We start from the raw sequence: 17,408 nt of genomic DNA, 5'->3' as shown, positions 1-17,408 counted from the left end.
GTACAAACAACAGCATCAGATTGTGATGCTGTAGCGAATAGCCACATGGCAGCAGATGTGTCTCTGATCTGAACCACTGCTTCACTAAGAGTTTATATGAAACATACTACCCACTGTAACTGATCCATGATCTATGTCAGAGGAGCTGAGAATATACTGTAAGGAAGTGTATAAAGGCCTCCTGCCACATTTGTTTTCCATAGAAGGACACAAACAGCAGGTGTTCTGAATAGTTCATCTTTCACACGGTGAATGCCAGGTTTTTCAATGATACTGCTTGTTTGTTTATAGTTGACAGAGTAGGTTGAGAGGAGTGGGCATTTTTCTTTCTCTGGCTGCCTGTGTGTTGCCAACATTTTCTGCTGCTTCAGGCTGCATCTCTGGTCGTTTTCCCTTTCACAGTACACAGTTGCAAACAACCATCTTACTTAAGTAAAGAGTATTCTAACTTTCTCTTATCAAGTAGGTCAAGAGAAATGGGTTTTGGACTCCCTACACTAAAATCAAATGTAGAAGAAAGCTGGATCGAAAAGTAAAGCAGTAAACTGCATCTGTTGATATCTATCAAGAGCTTTGATATTCTGCTGCTGTTGTTTCTGTAAAGCAAACTGACTTCATACTATGTGATCTTCAAGTTGTTGTTATGAGAACCCACCAGTTCTTGTGTCTCAGAGCGGAAGAATGAATTGACACCAATGATGAAGGGAGTGGGAGTGCTAAGGACCTCTAGCAGTTTTCCTGGTAGGATGGGAACGTAGGTGAAGCTGAGAGAGACACAAACGAAAAGAGATTTAGCTCATCAGTGGCTGTCAACTGTACCTATACTGCTTTACTGTTTACTGTGATTAGCTATTAGTTAAAATTTATTGCGTAAAGAGTGATGTAAAGACGTGCAGCTGAAGAGGGAAAACACACCTGTATTTGAGGGGGAACATAATGGCCAGCAGTCCACGGCAGGCATCTGTTAGCCTCTGGTAGCTGCTGGAGAGGAACAGGATCTTGTGCTCCGTCAGAGCAGCACAGAACAGACACAGTACGTTGACTATACCTGAGGGAGAGGAAGCATAAAAAATACAAAGTATAAGCTCTGTAAATGTTGAATTTTTATACCAGTCATAAACAAAAACAACTCATTTTGCTAGTGTTTCTTTTTTGTATATGTTACTTTGGTGTCATTTCTAAATAGGTATGACTAAACCTTTTGTCAGACACCTGAAACTATTATTAAGAAATGCAAGAGGCTTAGTAATCCTGTGTTACAATCACTCATACCAAGCTGTCTGAAGAGCTGGGCCACACTGCTGCCGCTGACAGGAAGCGAGTCATTGATGGGAGTCTGGATAACTTGTCTGTCGCCAGCACCTAATGTTATAGTCCTCTGTAACATTAGAGACAGAAAGAGAGGATAGAGGGTTTGAAAAGGTGTCATCAAGAAACTAGGCAGCGAAAGACGTTTTTTCTGAAAAATCAGGGTTTGACAGCTTGATTTAATCAGAGCGTGTGTGCGTCCAGAGAGCAGCGTGAATCAGCGACACAAAGAGAGACAGAATCCCATACGCTAAGCAGGCACACGACAGGTGAGGCACAAGCCATTCTAGCTGATAAGGACACATATGGAGCTGAGCAGGACTCAAAGCCAACAACCTTTACAGTGAAACAACCGTAGCTCCACCATCACTGCGCTTGAATGGGATGTTGACAGCCCAGCAAATAGACAGGTGTCATGCACTGGCAGTTCTCCGCTGCAGGCTAATGCAAGCACAAGCAGGTGGAAAAGGGACCAATCAGGGTGACTATGATTGATTCATTTAGGGTCACAAAGATTGCTATGACCTCCATTACAACTTAAAAATTACGTATAAATGGATATCTGATAGGCACCAAGACAAAGACAACACCAATTTTTGTGTGGTCTGGATAACAGGTGTACCCGGGGGTGGAAATAGGGATGCTGTTAAATCATAAATCTATAGAGTACAATAAAGTCACTGATAACAATGAGAGATCTACAGCACAAAATGGGAATCTAATAATGAAAAGATCACATAAATACTGAACACAGCATACCTTGGGGAACAATTTTTTAAACAATACACTTAAAATGATCTAAATCCCATGTCCTGGTGATAAAAGAAAACAAATAATGGCATGAGTTTTGGTTAACAGTGTCATCGAGTATAAAGATCAATTTCAAGGTTCACAAACCAGTTTGAGAAAGTGCTTCGTCTGGTAGTGGGTCACATTTAGCCAGTCTGTATAACTGTGTGTACAAAGTATGATTATCAGGAGGGAAAAGTGCAGCACTACTGTACGCCATGCTCTCAACAGCAGCAATAGCATCAGCAACCACAGGTGAGCTGTTAGCAATTCAGTAATGTGATCCAACATCTGATCATCTGCATTGTTCAAATGAATGTTTGCCTTTTGAAAGGGATGAATTATTCAAACAACAACTCTAGAATACACTGTTCTGATAGGTTGAAGCTCTTGGTTGTCAACATTGAGATAATTTACTAAGGTAGAGCAAAGTTAATAATTAAAGTTAAACTGAGCAATATTGTATGTGCCCATTTTTAGAGATTCCAAGCAATATATGACCTTTTAATACTGGCTTAGTGTGTCACAGACCTCTGAAAAAAACTTTATAGCTTTGATATACAACTATATTTAAGTATTTTATAACTCATTTACTAGTAAACACTGTAGCTGGAAGCTTCCAGACAAATTTATCAAACCTCACTGTGCTATACAGTTAAGAAAACTCCATGTAGACACATTACCCTCATCTACAAATTAGCTTAAACTCTGTAAATTACTTTTTATTGTACCTCTCCATGATTATGCTTTAGTCCTGGTGTGTATCTCAACTGATGTGGTTCACAATAGACTCATCTAAAATAGTACTGTGGAATCTTTACTACTTTTCCTAGTTTCCATTTAAGCTTTTGAAAAGAACTAATGTAACAAACCGATTTCAGCTTTTAAGGAAAGGTTGGCTAATGCCAGTATCGGGAAAGCACTGTGGTATTACATGTAAAAAACAATCATCAGTTGTTGGTCACATACTGAGTCTGTATCAAAGCATTTTTGATTGGTTCTCCTGCCACAGGAGGTGTGTGCGGATTGGCTGAAAGGAATATTTAGAGATATAGAAAGCTGAGTGAGCTGAGAGCTGATATGTGGCGAACGAGGAAAGAAGTCAGGCTGCCGTACCAATCTCTCCTCTCTCTCGTCTTGGCCCGGCTGCACAAGCACCCAGCAGAGAAACACATACACGCACCGCAGGATAAGACACAGGTTAGAAACACCATGGAGTGGGGGCACACAATGCCCAAAACTTGACAACAATATGACAGTAATGTATCAGCATGGCAAAACAAGGATGCTGCACAAACAATAACATCATGAACACAAACTGCAAGATGAGGTCTGTGTAAAAATAGTAGGCATGAGACACACAAAGAGCAAAACAAATTAAGCCTTGGTTTGGGATCTGGCAGCACAGAGACAGCAACAGATGATTGACTCTGTCATTTCACTTCTAACCTAAAGTAAACACACAGAGATGCTGGAATGTGAATTTGTCATATAACAGAAGTAACAATAACAGAAGAGTTTATTTTCGACTTATGAGAGACTCAAAGTTGAAATGGAAGTGATCTGCATGACCTCCTTGTATGGTTCTGAAATTATACCAACTACACTGGTGTGATAGGGGAATTAAAACTGAGATATTTTAATTCCAAAACTGTAACCACACTCAAGTAGTCAATTCCACTTGGCTGTTTGTCCATAACAGGTACTAAAACTGATACTGGAAACAGCAGAGTTTCTGCACTGCACAGTTCACAGGCTATTTGGCCGACAGAAAGGGGCCAATGAACTGAGAACAACTTGTGCAACTTTCAGTTCAAAGTGTGTTTTTTCTCAGCTATGCCCTAAAGGTCTAATGTGCTGCTCCTAAATCAAATCTCTTAAGTCAGTCACAGCACAAAACTGGAATTCCCGCTGTCACTTTAATTCATTTAAGAGACACAATTACACTTATTCCTGTAACAGCTCAGTTACTAATAGATGGGAAGCACTTGACTGTCTTCCATATTAAACAGAAGTTATCCCCAAACATGGGGAAATCTCACAATACCACACACATGCTCACAAAAGCACAGGTCAGTGGTCAGGGTACAGAGTGTGGGAATTCACCGTTTTCTTTCAGGGGACTTGATAAAAATATAAAAACACAGTGGTTTGTCACTTCTGGGTGTTAAAGATCGTCTTGCCAACCACAAATCTGCCCTGCTGCTATATTTTTTTAATTCACCATTTGGCATATCAGGCATTAGCCTGAAGTTTACTTCATACGTCAGAGTTGTGTGAGATATTCATGGATGTATTATGAAAACTGGACATTGGATTTTAACGTGGAACCCATTCATTCCTAGGAAAGTTGTTTAATGTCTGAATTCCAGCTTTAAAAATTAGGACAAATTGATTTGATGGCTCACAAAGACAGGTCTCTACATTTAGACAGGCTCCATTCTTTAGGCAGAATGAACTAAAATTGAACAAATAACTTACATCAAAATCCTTACATCAACTGCATCTTGACTTTAATAAAAAAAGGTTAATTGATTAGCAGCAGCTACATTCTACAAATCACACACTATTAACTATTAACTAGCTGGCTAACCATTGTATTAGCATATTTATATAGTACGTAAAAAGAAGCTCCATATGTCAGTTACTGGTGCCAACAACTGTTTTTGGTTTGTGTGTGACAGTGTTGCCATGACAATATGCGTAATGGCTGAGATCATTTCGTTGTCACTGCTTGTTGTGCAGGTTTGGGCAGATGTTAAACAGACATTTAGTGAGACTGATAAAAAAAAAAATGTGTGTGTGTGTGTGTGTGTTAAGTGGTCTGTTGTCCTCATGAGGTGGAAGAACAGAACTGTTTGTACTTGGCTGTGTAGCAGCTGAGTCCTGAAGGAGCTGTGTACATACTGTATACTGTATATGGGTGTTTGAGTGAGACAAACTGAGCAACCAGAGTATGTGTGTGTGTGTGTATTTTTTATCATTTTATTATTATTATAATTAAAATGCAGGTCTATTACAACACCACCGCATTTAGCATTCAAGTAAGAATGCATGATGGTAGAGGAATAAGCTTTAAATCTGGTATGTGCACTGATGAGTGTTTCACGTGTGTTAGTTTGTGAGGAGAGCTGTGTAATTGCCTCTGCTGTTTGGGTCTATGTGTACGTTAATGCTAATTAGATCTGATACTCTCATTCAGACACCGTGTCGTCCAGTAGAAAACCATCTGCCGTCCCATATGGTCACCTAGCAACTCAACTACGACCAGCACAGCCACCATGGGGTGTGTGTGTTTGTTAATGGTTGCAACAAATCACATTTCTGACGAACACAAGAGAAATAATGAAAAAATTAAATGTTTGAAATAATGAACATGATCCTGTGGAAACTAATCACAAAACACACAAAAAAAGCAGCTGAAACGCCATCAATCATGTGATTTTAAATGATTTCAAGAAAGAACACATTCATTTAGGAAAAGAAATCAACTCTGTTCTGATTGATTAACAGAATCGATAATATTGAGCTGATTGTTGATTGGTGAATTCTGCAGGACGGTAGAGTTACCTGGAGACAGGCCAGCAGCCAGTCACAGGCCAGGGCCTGAGGAACCATGTCTAAACTACATACTGGGGACTCATCTATCTGTAACACAGAGGAACCAGTGTACAGAAGGGTGTACACACATGACACACATGGGTTATAAATCTGGAAACAACAGTGGGAAGGTTCAACTGATGTAAATTCAGAAAAAGACAGACACTTCCTACTGTGTGTGCACTGTGAGCATGAGTCAATGTAACAGGGATGATTAATTTACTTTTCTTGGACAGAAAACTTTTTTGGGGGGGGGAAACATCATTATAACAAAATATATGTAAAGAAATCAGAAAATGGTAAAAATAGATGGAGAAATGACAAAGAAATTAAAATTCTTTTAAACTGTCGCAAGGAACAAGTTGGAATTAACTGAAATATTATACAATGTTAGACCTGTTGATGCATGTTCATGTTCATGCACAACAAAATACCAAAAATGAAAAGCTTTGTCAATCTGATGGTGTTTGAGTGCACATTGCTGACTACCATCAGCTGAGATTTTTCATGAGATGAGCTCTCGGGAACAAAAAGAGTCTGTCAACATAAAAAGCAGAAGGCTGGGTGCAAGTGATGGTGCCAAAGCTTGTGCCTCAGATATGGTCTGTTATGAGAAGAAAACACAGACATGTCTGTTTTATTTATCTGGTTTTAAATGGAAGGGCTGATGTGTCCTTCCATGGCCAACACTGGTTGATAAATATGATGATTTGGTCTGTATCAGTTAGTGGCATTGATTGTCCACAACAAAGTTTGTGTATACATGGCAATAAAATGAACTAAAATAATGCCAGAATTCAGTGTGTTTACAGGAGCTGTATATGTGCTGTATGAGATGAGATGTGCTGTAAACCCAGCTCTGTGAAGAATATACGTTTCCTTTTAAACATCACCTTTTTCTGTGAACATCAATCTTTTTAATAAATTATGCACAAACTAAATATGCACACGTTACAACCAAACTCTATTTTACATGCGGTAAGGTTTAATGGAAGTTTAGCCATGCTAACACACTAGCACTATGCTAAGTGCGTGAATAAACGGCACTGCTGAGCAAGGCGTAGGGTGACACGAGGAGTGTACACCACCCAGAGAGGCTGCACAGCATACAAACTCATACTGAAGAACGATGTCACATTATTACCGTTGATCAAAATAGCTTCAGTCTATTTAAATAGTAAAGTTTAAAATTTAAATAGTGAGTCTCAGATCATGATCTTTGACCTTTGCCTTTGTAGGGTCATGTAGTGTGTAGTTTGTACAGCTGACTTGTATAAAAAGGCACAAATATAATTTTGAGTTATACCTGAGAACCTCCATCGATTGGGATGATACAAGTGAGGAGATTTCCGATCACCGTTTCCAAGGGAACGGTCAGGCCATCCACATTGACGGTATAGATCAGACCTAGACAGTTCTGTTTAATCAAGAAGGAGAAAGGCAGAGAATTGGTAACATTTATGATGGATAACATTACTGAAATGTTATTAAATTAAATGCAAACTAGCCAAAGCTTACAGTATATCCATAAATATTAGAGAATTAGAAAGTATTCATGTGTGTCGCACCCTGTACACCTCTGTGTAGTCCAGTCGGGACACCAGCACCAGGCTCTTCGGAGCGAAGACCTTAGCTGGCTGGACAACGGACAGCTCCTCGTCCACCTCATCTGCCTCGCTGGCCCCAGCCTTCTGCAGCTGAACAGAGCAAATGCAGCTAAAATCACACTGCACTAAGATAAACTTGATTTACACACAGCATTTCCAAATTAATGCACTAAAAAAAAAAAAAACCATGAGGGTGTATCTGTCTCACTTGTGGGTTGTCCAGGTCCTCCCAGAAGGTGAAGCAGGCACAGTAGTGACGCTCTGAATTGATATCAGTCAAAACCGCTACAAAGAAGGAGGGAGGCTGGCGCTCTGGAACCAGCTGCCAACCGCTGGGCTGACAGAACTAGAGAGGAGGAGGAAGGAAGGAAGAGAAGGTGAAAAGGGGGGTGGCAGCCTTGGGGCCAAACAGAACATAGGAACATGAGTCGGAATGAGATGACAAAAAGAAAGAGTGTACAACCTGGCAAACTTAATGATATATCAGACAGTGGTGGGCCACATGTTCTCAAAGCACCTTAGGGTGATTAAGCAAGGGCTGGGCTGTCATTGACGCATCAAAACAGGTTCTGAAAACGTTCTGTCAGCCTTAATAATATGTCAACGCCACTAAAATCTCTGACTGTACAATCTGATCAGACGAAAGAATATTTCTTATCTCATTATAGTTGCTTCAAAGATGTCATTTTAAAATATTTACTTGCAAAACAACCCACTGTAATGGAGCAATCGACACTGTGGCAGTGCTGACTGGAGTGAGCAAACAAGAGAAAGTCAATATTAGCTATAAAGATATGTCATGGTCATTGTACATTATTCAAGTTGCCTCACTGATTTGATGTCTTGATCTGAAGTTAGCCTGTAATGTGGATGTATAAACATGTGACAAGTGACTTTTGTCTGTGGCTTCTATCTTAAGCCAATCCTGAAAAAGGCTGCTTATGAAGCAATATTTAGTCATCAGTTTCCCATCTGATTCATGAGTTTGCCGACTCTGCAGAACTGCAAAACTGACCTGCAATAATGTAGCAGTTTTCAGGTGTGCACAACAACCCTGAACTTATCTGGACAACACAGGTTAGAGCTAAATGCAACTGTCCGAAGCAGTTGAACCAAATGTAAAACAGACTTTACCCAGCCAGCTCCCTATAACAAAGTGTGTATAATATCCAATTGGGCCAATGTATGAATAGAGCAGGTGACTGTCTGGAGAATTCACTGCAAGTGAGGGGACGCGATTACAAAATTGGCGGTGTAACACTAGATTAAAACCACAGTTTGGTTCAGACCTTAATTTGTCTGGGTTTGGGACCTTTCGAAACACTTCACAACACGGATCACCTACACTCTGAACTGTCCCTGAACACAGCAAACCAGAGTGGCAGGTGGCAGCTAATGCTACTCAGGACACAGTGTTACTTTCCTGGGCATAAAGTCCAACAAAAAAAAAAAAAAAAAAAAGGCCTCATGACCTAATATTGATGATGACATCATCATTATGCTGTTGGAACCCCCATGACCTATGACACTTTCTGACATAACATGTTGCAAAAGGATTGTAGTTTGTCGGTTTTTACCAAATTCAAGGTTTTTCTCTTCCATGGAGCCCACTGCCGCTCAAAAAGCATAGTGCAATCAGGCACTGATGTGCCTTGACCTTGGACTTGGTCGTATCTCTTTGGAAGGTGTCCTTGGCTCTTGGTCTACCATTCACACTGTCCTTGTGTTCAGGCTGTGATTAATTTTCCTCTTACAGCCACATTCAGGGAGATATAGTTCCTTGGCCTTTAAACCTCTTTCTAATATTTAGTCACAAAAACATAAAGCTGGTTGGAGATGGCCCTTTATCATGCTCGTCTATAATTTTCTTTCTTTTCTCCTTAAACAACTCACCATTTCAGCAGGCTGATTACAACATTGAAGACATTGCTTGGTGTGAAATATCAGCATAATCCAATTTACAATCTTTAGTACCAACCCATTGGTCCAGGCCATTTTGATTTGTTGTAATATAAAATATTTTGTTGAATAAATAAAAAATGAAAGGCAACATCTGATTTTTATTTCTTTAATTACTTTTGTCAGGAAATTGTGGGCTCTTATTCTTTCTTGGAAGAACACCTCTCTACCTCTTATCTATGTCAGAGAGTCATCAATGTATTGATTCTTGCAGTAAATCTTGTTCTAACAATTGGACTGGCTACAGAATTAAACTCCTAGTCCTGACATGGTGACCTGCTCTAATCACTGATCTACACAGAAACATGTCTCTGCAAGTTAACTTACCAGCTCTATGCCTTGTGGGAACGGGCTGTCCTCCCAGTCTTTCTCAGGAAACCGCTGGAGAATGCGACCTTGACCTTCACCCTCCACTGCAGAGAGACACAACGAGATAACATATAGAGGTCAGCACTTGTTATTTAGATTGTTTGTTGTCCGTTAGTTTCTACTAATAAACCCATATCAGCACACTGACGTTCTTTCTGTGTTTTATCATTTGTATGTTGCGTATAAATAAACTCCAAATTCAAATAATCATGTCAAAAGAAAACTATGCCTTGTTGCGCCATGCCAAACTAAATTCTGCTGATTTGGGAAACTAGTCAATTATAAAAGAACGGCTCATGTATCATATTATTCTATTGACCTTATGTCATTTTAGGCTTCCGTGCCATTTACAGTCTTTCTAGTATGAGCATAATATGTTACAGACATACTGAAAACTATTTGTGAGTTGACACATTAGTTATATAAAAATGCATATCGTCAGGTTAGTGTTTTAAAGGAGTTCATACAACTCTATCGTAATGTGTTATAATGCTTGTTGGCTGCTGTTTAATGAGACCATTTCCTCCACTGGCCACGGCCTGAATCATCACAGCGGCACAATGACACAACAAAGGCCGACTTATGTAACCACCACAAGCCCGTCTTTCAATTTAATTCCATCTGAAGTCCTGCAGGCTGCTTAATGGCACCGTTCATCTGCAGAGAATACACACTTTATCCTCCTTATACAAAGGAATGGGAATTGAGGATAAAACTGCACAAAACAAAATATTATCCTACCTGAAATAAAAGATGTTTTCACCAGTGTTTAGACCTAACCTGGATGCTTTGTACTGAATTTTGCCTCAGAGAAAACAACAGAGCCTGTGTGTCTTTACCAAGGGAACTAAAACAGAAGCACAGGCGCGCACAGAGACAATACACAAACACAAAGTAGGCCAACTCCCAAAACACACAGGGACATGGTAGCAAACTAGGGACTTGTGAACACTTGTTGGGAGTGTTGATCTGGGATCAGGTCACTAGAGACAATAAGTTAATTTCCTTTTAGTTTCGAGATGACTGGTTCCTAAGCCCCAACCGGCTCTAAGGTGGAGAGGTTCAGTCTTAGTTCCTAAGCCTGCATTATTTTTCATATTACCCTGAAGCAATCTAAGGGGGCAGTTAAAATATCACATTTTTACATCCTGCTTCACTAAGACATGTCAACTGCATTTTTGGATCACAAATATTCTATCAAATGAGAATATTCCGCCTGTGAGACATTAAACATAACACAACAATACACAACCACAACAAGTGTTTGTGGCTGCAAAGTGTACAAATATGTTACTGTGAAGTGGTGCCAAATTTATTACAAGTAGTAAAGTGACAACATTACTGTCACATAACGATTATGAAAACAGTAAACTGGTAAAGTGCACTTCTTATGACAGACTATAATGAATAACCTGAAAGGGAATACGGGAGCTGATTCATGCTGGGACTTGATGTGACCACCCAACAACCTTCCTAGTTATTTAAAAAGCTGATTTTAATGTTGCCTGGTACAGTCTGACATTCTTTAACAATATGTTGTCACTGACTGACGAGCCGTAGGCGTGTCAGGCACACACATACACATGCATTGAAAAAACGCATACAAACTGTGACAGTGCAGATCAGGGCTGGTGCAGATACAATATGAGCCAATTATTGAGCAGGGTGGGGATTCTTCAATTCTTCAACCAGTTAAAGCAAGACATTCTGCAGCTGGGGGAGGAGTACATGAATAAGACAGAAAAGGAGTCTGTTGGGAGTGACACACAGGCCTCTGAACCACACACACTAGAGAGAGAGAGAGAGACACACACACACACACTTACTCTCACTATCATATTTGGTTTCTTCTTGCACTCTGTAAGGAGTGGTTATAAGCAGAGATCCAACTAGCAAACTTCAAACTTCCATGAGTCGAAAAATCCCCATGCTATGAAATAAGGCACTCTCTCTGAGCACATGTGGTCCATTTAATCTACTAATACAAAATGTTATTGTAAATATCACCATAACCATGATTTTACATGCCAGCATATTCCATTATTATGCATATTGTAGCTTTTGGTCATTGAGGCTTCTTCTCAAACTACAAACGTACCATAGCCTTTATCCTGGCAGTTGGCGCAATATAAAAATCAATCCAGATGATATTTGTCTTATACATCAGGCATTTGCAAGGAGGAATAATCACTGCAGTTGACTTACAGTAAAATCACTGTTCTGTGTGCAAGGTGTCATAAAAACTCTGTCACAGCCTTGTTCAGTGCTATCTCAAAACTCTTGTCACTTTCAACTTTCTTTCATTGCTCTGTTTTACTTGTCACCCTTCATTCAAAGCCTTTCTAAAGCCTAACTCACTAGGCCACAGAAAAGGTGCAAGAGATTCTGCAGAGAGCTGCAGAAAAACTTAAGGCACAGAACAAACCGCAAGTTATAAAGCAATCAGTCTTGGCAGGGAGCTGCACTGATATCTCAATTTCACCAGCTTGCACCAGACTTGGCTTCAAACTAGTGCCAGATCTGATGTGATGTAAAAGTTAAACAGTAATTGACAAGCAACTGAAAAAAAGGCTAAGCAACTATGATGCAAATGTTTACTTAAAACAGAAACACTTCGAACAAGTGAGCATTACTGGAAGTGACACACCAGCTGGTATAATGTATCATATCTCTTCAGCTGAACAAAGAAAATTCCTTTAAATAAATAAAACAAAGAAAGACCTATCTTAAAAAGCTCTGATTTTGTTAACCATGAAGAAAAATTGAGATCTTACATGCACCCTAAACAGAACCTTTGTGAAGAATGCTGCCTCAGGTCCTGCTGACTCCCACTCAGGTTTTTTTCTCCACAGAAATTTTAAAACCATATTCAACATTTGAAACTATCTGGCAGTTCTAATGTTTTGGTGGACAGAGGTCAGCATGGGAAAAGATTAAGTCTGGCCATGACTGGACAGGTGTCAGAACACAGCAGCTGAATAACAAAAGATCATGACCCCTGTCCACCACAGTCCAAACATGGCGGCTGATCAGCATACATATCCATCTAAGTCTGGTTTGATACAGGTATGAAACTATTCATATCTGGGCTTCTGAACTTTATGAGATTGGTTGCTGCAGCCAGAATGTGTCTTTGGCAATTCAGACTGTTTGGATCAAACTATTATTAAATTATTTTTTTCCAGCTCTTGCATAAATAGTGCTGCGTGTCACTGGAGTGATCTGCTGTTTGTCAGCTGAGCAATTCTCTACCATCCACAGAAGGCTTGACTTCAAGTTCTAATGAAATCTGCATAAATGCTTCTAAACTGCATGGCATGGGACCAGCCGTGTGTTTCTGTTTACATCTCTTAATGAGGTGGGTATCGTCACATACACAGCAGTGCTAAACTCACTGGATCTCCAAGGCCTGCCAATGAGCGTCCCTCCAGTCAATTAATGTGCTAATATGATTACAGAATTTATTAGTGTGATGTGGTGTAAATGTCAGCCCATAAGTAAAAAGAAAATAATTGTTCAACTAAAAAAAAAGTCTTGCACAGTACATATCTTGGTCACCATTTGAAATAAAAATCAAGGAATCTGTATAAGGATTGTTTGTGTATGACAAGGGTTTATCACACAAATCACTATTGCCTAATGTACTGTTCAGATGTGTTTTTTTAACCACCAAAGACTAATTTTAGTATCTGCCTCAAAAATCAAATATTTACAGTGGCACAAAATAAGGCAGGAATTTAATGTTTAAAATATAATCATTCATGATAAAAACCTGGAGGGTTCCTGGAAGATTACATTAACTTTGAATTTGAGTACATGATTTGAGTACACCCATATCAGTATGGGTGGACAAGTGTGACAACACCAACAACAGGTGTACAACAAATGCATGACTACTGATAATGAAATGAAAAAAAAGCTAATGATGAAAATGATTAAACAAATACTGCTTAATTGTTTGTAGAGGATTCTGCAACATCCCAGGCCGCAATATTCCCACCCAAACATGCTGAATTGCTAAAGATCGCATTTAGAAAGTGACCAGTCAGCTGTTTGAAGTAGATTCAGATACCTGAAGATATCAGACAATGATAATGTATCACATAACTTTATTCAGTGTTACAACACTAAATAAGATTACATTCATATATCCATGCAATTTGGAATCAAGTCGGCTTGATGTGGACGGTCACAGTGCCAGCAATGCCAGGCGACAGCTTGCAAATTTAAGTCTGAAAATCATCGATCTTGAATTGTATTTTCCCAAATATGTGCAAGACCAGCATGATTCTGCACTTCCTTGCAACCGTTGCATCACATGCTCTTTTTTCTGTTTCTGCATGTTTCTTCTGCCGGCAGGTGTTATAAAGTAAAATGAAATTCCCACCCACTAATTTCCAGTCAGATCCAGTTAGATAATCCTAAATGGCACGTCTCCAACAGGCTCTGTGCAAAGCAGCCACCACATACACAACGGCGAGGCAAGCTACTCTTCTAAGGAGGTTGGATTTTAACAAATGCAACATCTCAAAACATAAAGCTTAGAGACTAGCTTCTTATATTTTAAATGTGGGCTTTTCATTTGATGTTTAGTGCTTTAATCACAGACAATCATGACTAATTTCTCTTTTTTTCCTAAGTTTCTGTACTTCACTATCAGAGCTAAACTGCAGACATTCTGCTGAGTTGAAGGGTCATAGGACTTTGAACTTTTCCTCCTCCAGAAACTAGCTGCATCAATTAATTTGCACAAAACAAGTTCTTCAGTTGTCTGAGAAGGATCAGCTTTTTGTAGGCACAAATGTTATATCTTTGCTCAACACTTCCTCTTATACATCTGATAGTTCTTTTTAGACAGTTCAACACAAAAACTCAGCTAGTCTTCAAAGGCAGATAGCTTTACCTGTGAATGTTTTCTTTTTGTGTATCCTGATTACCTGGTTAATGTGACAGGAGAAAGACTACTACTTTAACATTAAGTCTATTGAATTTCCTACTAATCACTTTGTCTGCTGATGATTTAAATGAGGAATCTAACCTGTTTCCTTTATTGTAACAACTTGCAGAGAAATTTCTTGTACTTATTTTTAACTACAATGACCTACTATTTAGTATAATCTTACTCATTTGGTAATTAACGCTAGCGTCAAAGTAACCATTCACCAAACACCTGCTGAAGTAGTCACTAGTCTTACAAGTTCTCTCCTTCTTTAGGTATGGTATGTGTCGCACATTAACTGTTGTATTTTTGCTATCCAGATTCCAGCTGGTATTAACAAAGTAAGACTTTCTGGATTGCTGCTGGAGCTTAGCATAATCTGCTAAATGACTTGGGCGGCAGCTAACGTTATTTTGTCTGTTTTGTAATCTATACATTTTTTATGTATTTATTATTTATTTTCAAAAGGTCTATTAGGGTAATATGTTATAATATGCTATATTATGTGCCTGTTTAAAGAATCACACATTTCTGATGACATTGTTGTGGCTTTTGGGATAGATAACACATTTTCGGCATGCCTGGGAGCTGTACTAATTTGGCATGAATGGTAACATTGTAATGCATTGCACACAATTCAACTTATTTTCGTTATTTACATTATTCATTGAGTCATTGAGATGTGCATTCAGGGACAGTACGGGTCATCAGAACCCAATAGCATTTAGTGTTGCAAATCGGTTGCAATTTAATAAAACAATCCAAACAAAAACCAAGGTATAAACCAAATTGTGGCTTAATAATTATTTACATTTTACATTTATATTTAGTTATTTGGCATACGCTTTTATCCAAAGCGACTTACAAGGGTACAAGGTAGAAGGCAAAGGTAGAGTAAGTATAAATAGGTCATCCTAAATGAATCAAACCATGGATTTGCAGAACCACTACAACTCACAAAGAGCGCTGCTGTTTAGGAAGTATTGAGCATGCAGGCATGACTGCATAACAGAGCTGCTGATAATATAGGACAATGGTTTCCAAATATTCACTATCAGTCTGCCAGGCCAATTATGTAACAATAGCAGGTGACTGGAATGATATTAGTTTCCTTGTCAGTTTTTCCTTACAGAATGTGCCCGACAGCCTGACAATTATGATTAGCTTTGCATTCTGTTGATTCAGGTAATTTCCACCTTTGATGTATATCCTTGAATCTCAGACTGAGGATTCAACCATGAACTGAACTGCAGGGATCCCTTATTCTCCTACATAACCAATTGACGCATGTCATCAACTTGCTGAGACTTGCTGCAGGTCTGTTGCCTCATAAAATCTCACACAACCACCATTCATACCTCACTTTTACTCTCATCCTGTCATTTCAAACAGGGGTAAAGTAACAACACGAAAAACAGTTGTTGCAAGTTACACTGACTGAAAGCACTACTACTACTAACTACAGCCTCAAACCGACCTGATTTAACACCTTTGACATAATAAAACACCTAAATGCCAAACTGACAACTGCTGCGAGGCTCCTGCACTGTATTGCCTCATGTTTAAGATATTTTGTCCCCCTCGTGAATTGGAAGTAGTGTAACACCAGCTGTGTCTTCGCAGCATGAGCAACGCAGTCAACAAGTCACAATCAGTGCATTGAGCTCCTACAGTGCTGGGTAACCAGACCAGTGACGACGGACTTTTCGTCTGCTGCTGGCCTCTCTTTAAGCACTAACCATTGACAGCCAAATCAGGCCTCCTGTTTCTTTTTGCAAAAAAACAAAGTCAATTTGTTTTTATATACAATAGTTCAGCCTGGACATTTTCATCAATGCATTAGTTTAAGCTTTTTGTATCCATTATCATTGCCTTCCTGTTATCCACCTTCACAATCTTGCTGCTCTGATGTTATTTTTCCTTTTTTAAATAACAAGTATGCTAAATCACCAAATACAGTTAGCCTAAACTGAGAAGCTTCACAAAGAACATAAACTACTGTTACTGTATTAAGACTACACAACATTTAAGCAAAGATCAGTTGTTTGTCAAATACAAAAGTGGAGTTTGTAATTAAATTACAGAATTGGCTAGTTTCTAACTATGTCTATGTGAAACAAGAGGACATCCAGCTATCAGATCTGTTTTGTAACAAAGGCAGGTTAATGACTGGAAGGCTAGTAGTTTCCTTGTCAGACCTTTCCTTACAGCTATGATGTTGCATCAGTACATATTTCTGGACAATGCCTTGATTGTCTCTGGATTCTCTTCTGCTCTAATCTGTTCTTGGTTAGAATGTGGGAAATTCTGCACTAATTATTTTATAAGCTAGTGAATAGTATAACCTAATTGTCATTATCCAATTCAGAAATACTTATTTTCTAATGTTTTTATTAGGATTAACCAAACACATTTTATTTTTGTTTTTGACCCACATTAGGTCTAGACTAACTAGTGCGTTTTGTGGTACATTATAAATGGCAATATGATAATAGTTCCAGTAATAATACAATTTACCTAAAGTATGTGCATACATGCACAAACAGTGCTCTAGAGATAGATGAAGAGGAGCATATGTTTCAAGTAAGGTTAACAAGCAAGGTCAACTCCACTAAAATACAACTTTCTCTGTGCTCTACTCCAATCTGTGCGTTTCTGTAACAAGCTCACCCTGCCCGTCGCTAATTTACACAGAGAGCAGAGAGGGGAATTGTCAGAGGAGAGAGAGAGAGAGAAGTACAGACCCCAAGGTTAGGATTTACAGCAACAGAGTGAAAGCAAGAAAAACAATCAGGATTTGATCGATTTTATTTACAGATAATAAACAATGGGCCTGT

General features: G+C 39.0%; 1 protein-coding gene across 7 annotated transcripts in view; it reads right to left on the bottom strand.

Annotated features, from left to right (window-relative positions):
• Positions 1 to 17,408, bottom strand: part of sbf1 (SET binding factor 1) — a 49,249-nt gene that overhangs the window by 20,358 nt on the left and 11,483 nt on the right. For 3 of the 7 annotated variants that reach the window (XM_026362127.1, XM_026362130.1, XM_026362128.1), the window contains exons 2-10: positions 9,591 to 9,676; positions 7,513 to 7,650; positions 7,266 to 7,394; positions 7,004 to 7,114; positions 5,668 to 5,745; positions 3,214 to 3,243; positions 1,273 to 1,378; positions 916 to 1,048; positions 656 to 764 (exon numbers count right to left, since the gene is read on the bottom strand). In XM_026362127.1, coding sequence (XP_026217912.1) covers positions 656 to 764; positions 916 to 1,048; positions 1,273 to 1,378; positions 3,214 to 3,243; positions 5,668 to 5,745; positions 7,004 to 7,114; positions 7,266 to 7,394; positions 7,513 to 7,650; positions 9,591 to 9,676 — 920 coding nt within the window. The remainder of the gene's footprint in view (positions 1 to 655; positions 765 to 915; positions 1,049 to 1,272; positions 1,379 to 3,213; positions 3,244 to 5,667; positions 5,746 to 7,003; positions 7,115 to 7,265; positions 7,395 to 7,512; positions 7,651 to 9,590; positions 9,677 to 17,408) is intronic. The other 4 variants (XM_026362132.1, XM_026362133.1, XM_026362131.1 and 1 more) reach the window with 3 other exon arrangements.

This window comes from Anabas testudineus, chromosome 23 (genome assembly GCF_900324465.2).
Source record: "Anabas testudineus chromosome 23, fAnaTes1.2, whole genome shotgun sequence".
NCBI classification, from domain to species: domain Eukaryota; kingdom Metazoa; phylum Chordata; class Actinopteri; order Anabantiformes; family Anabantidae; genus Anabas; species Anabas testudineus.
This window is presented reverse-complemented; position numbering and strand designations above follow the sequence as displayed.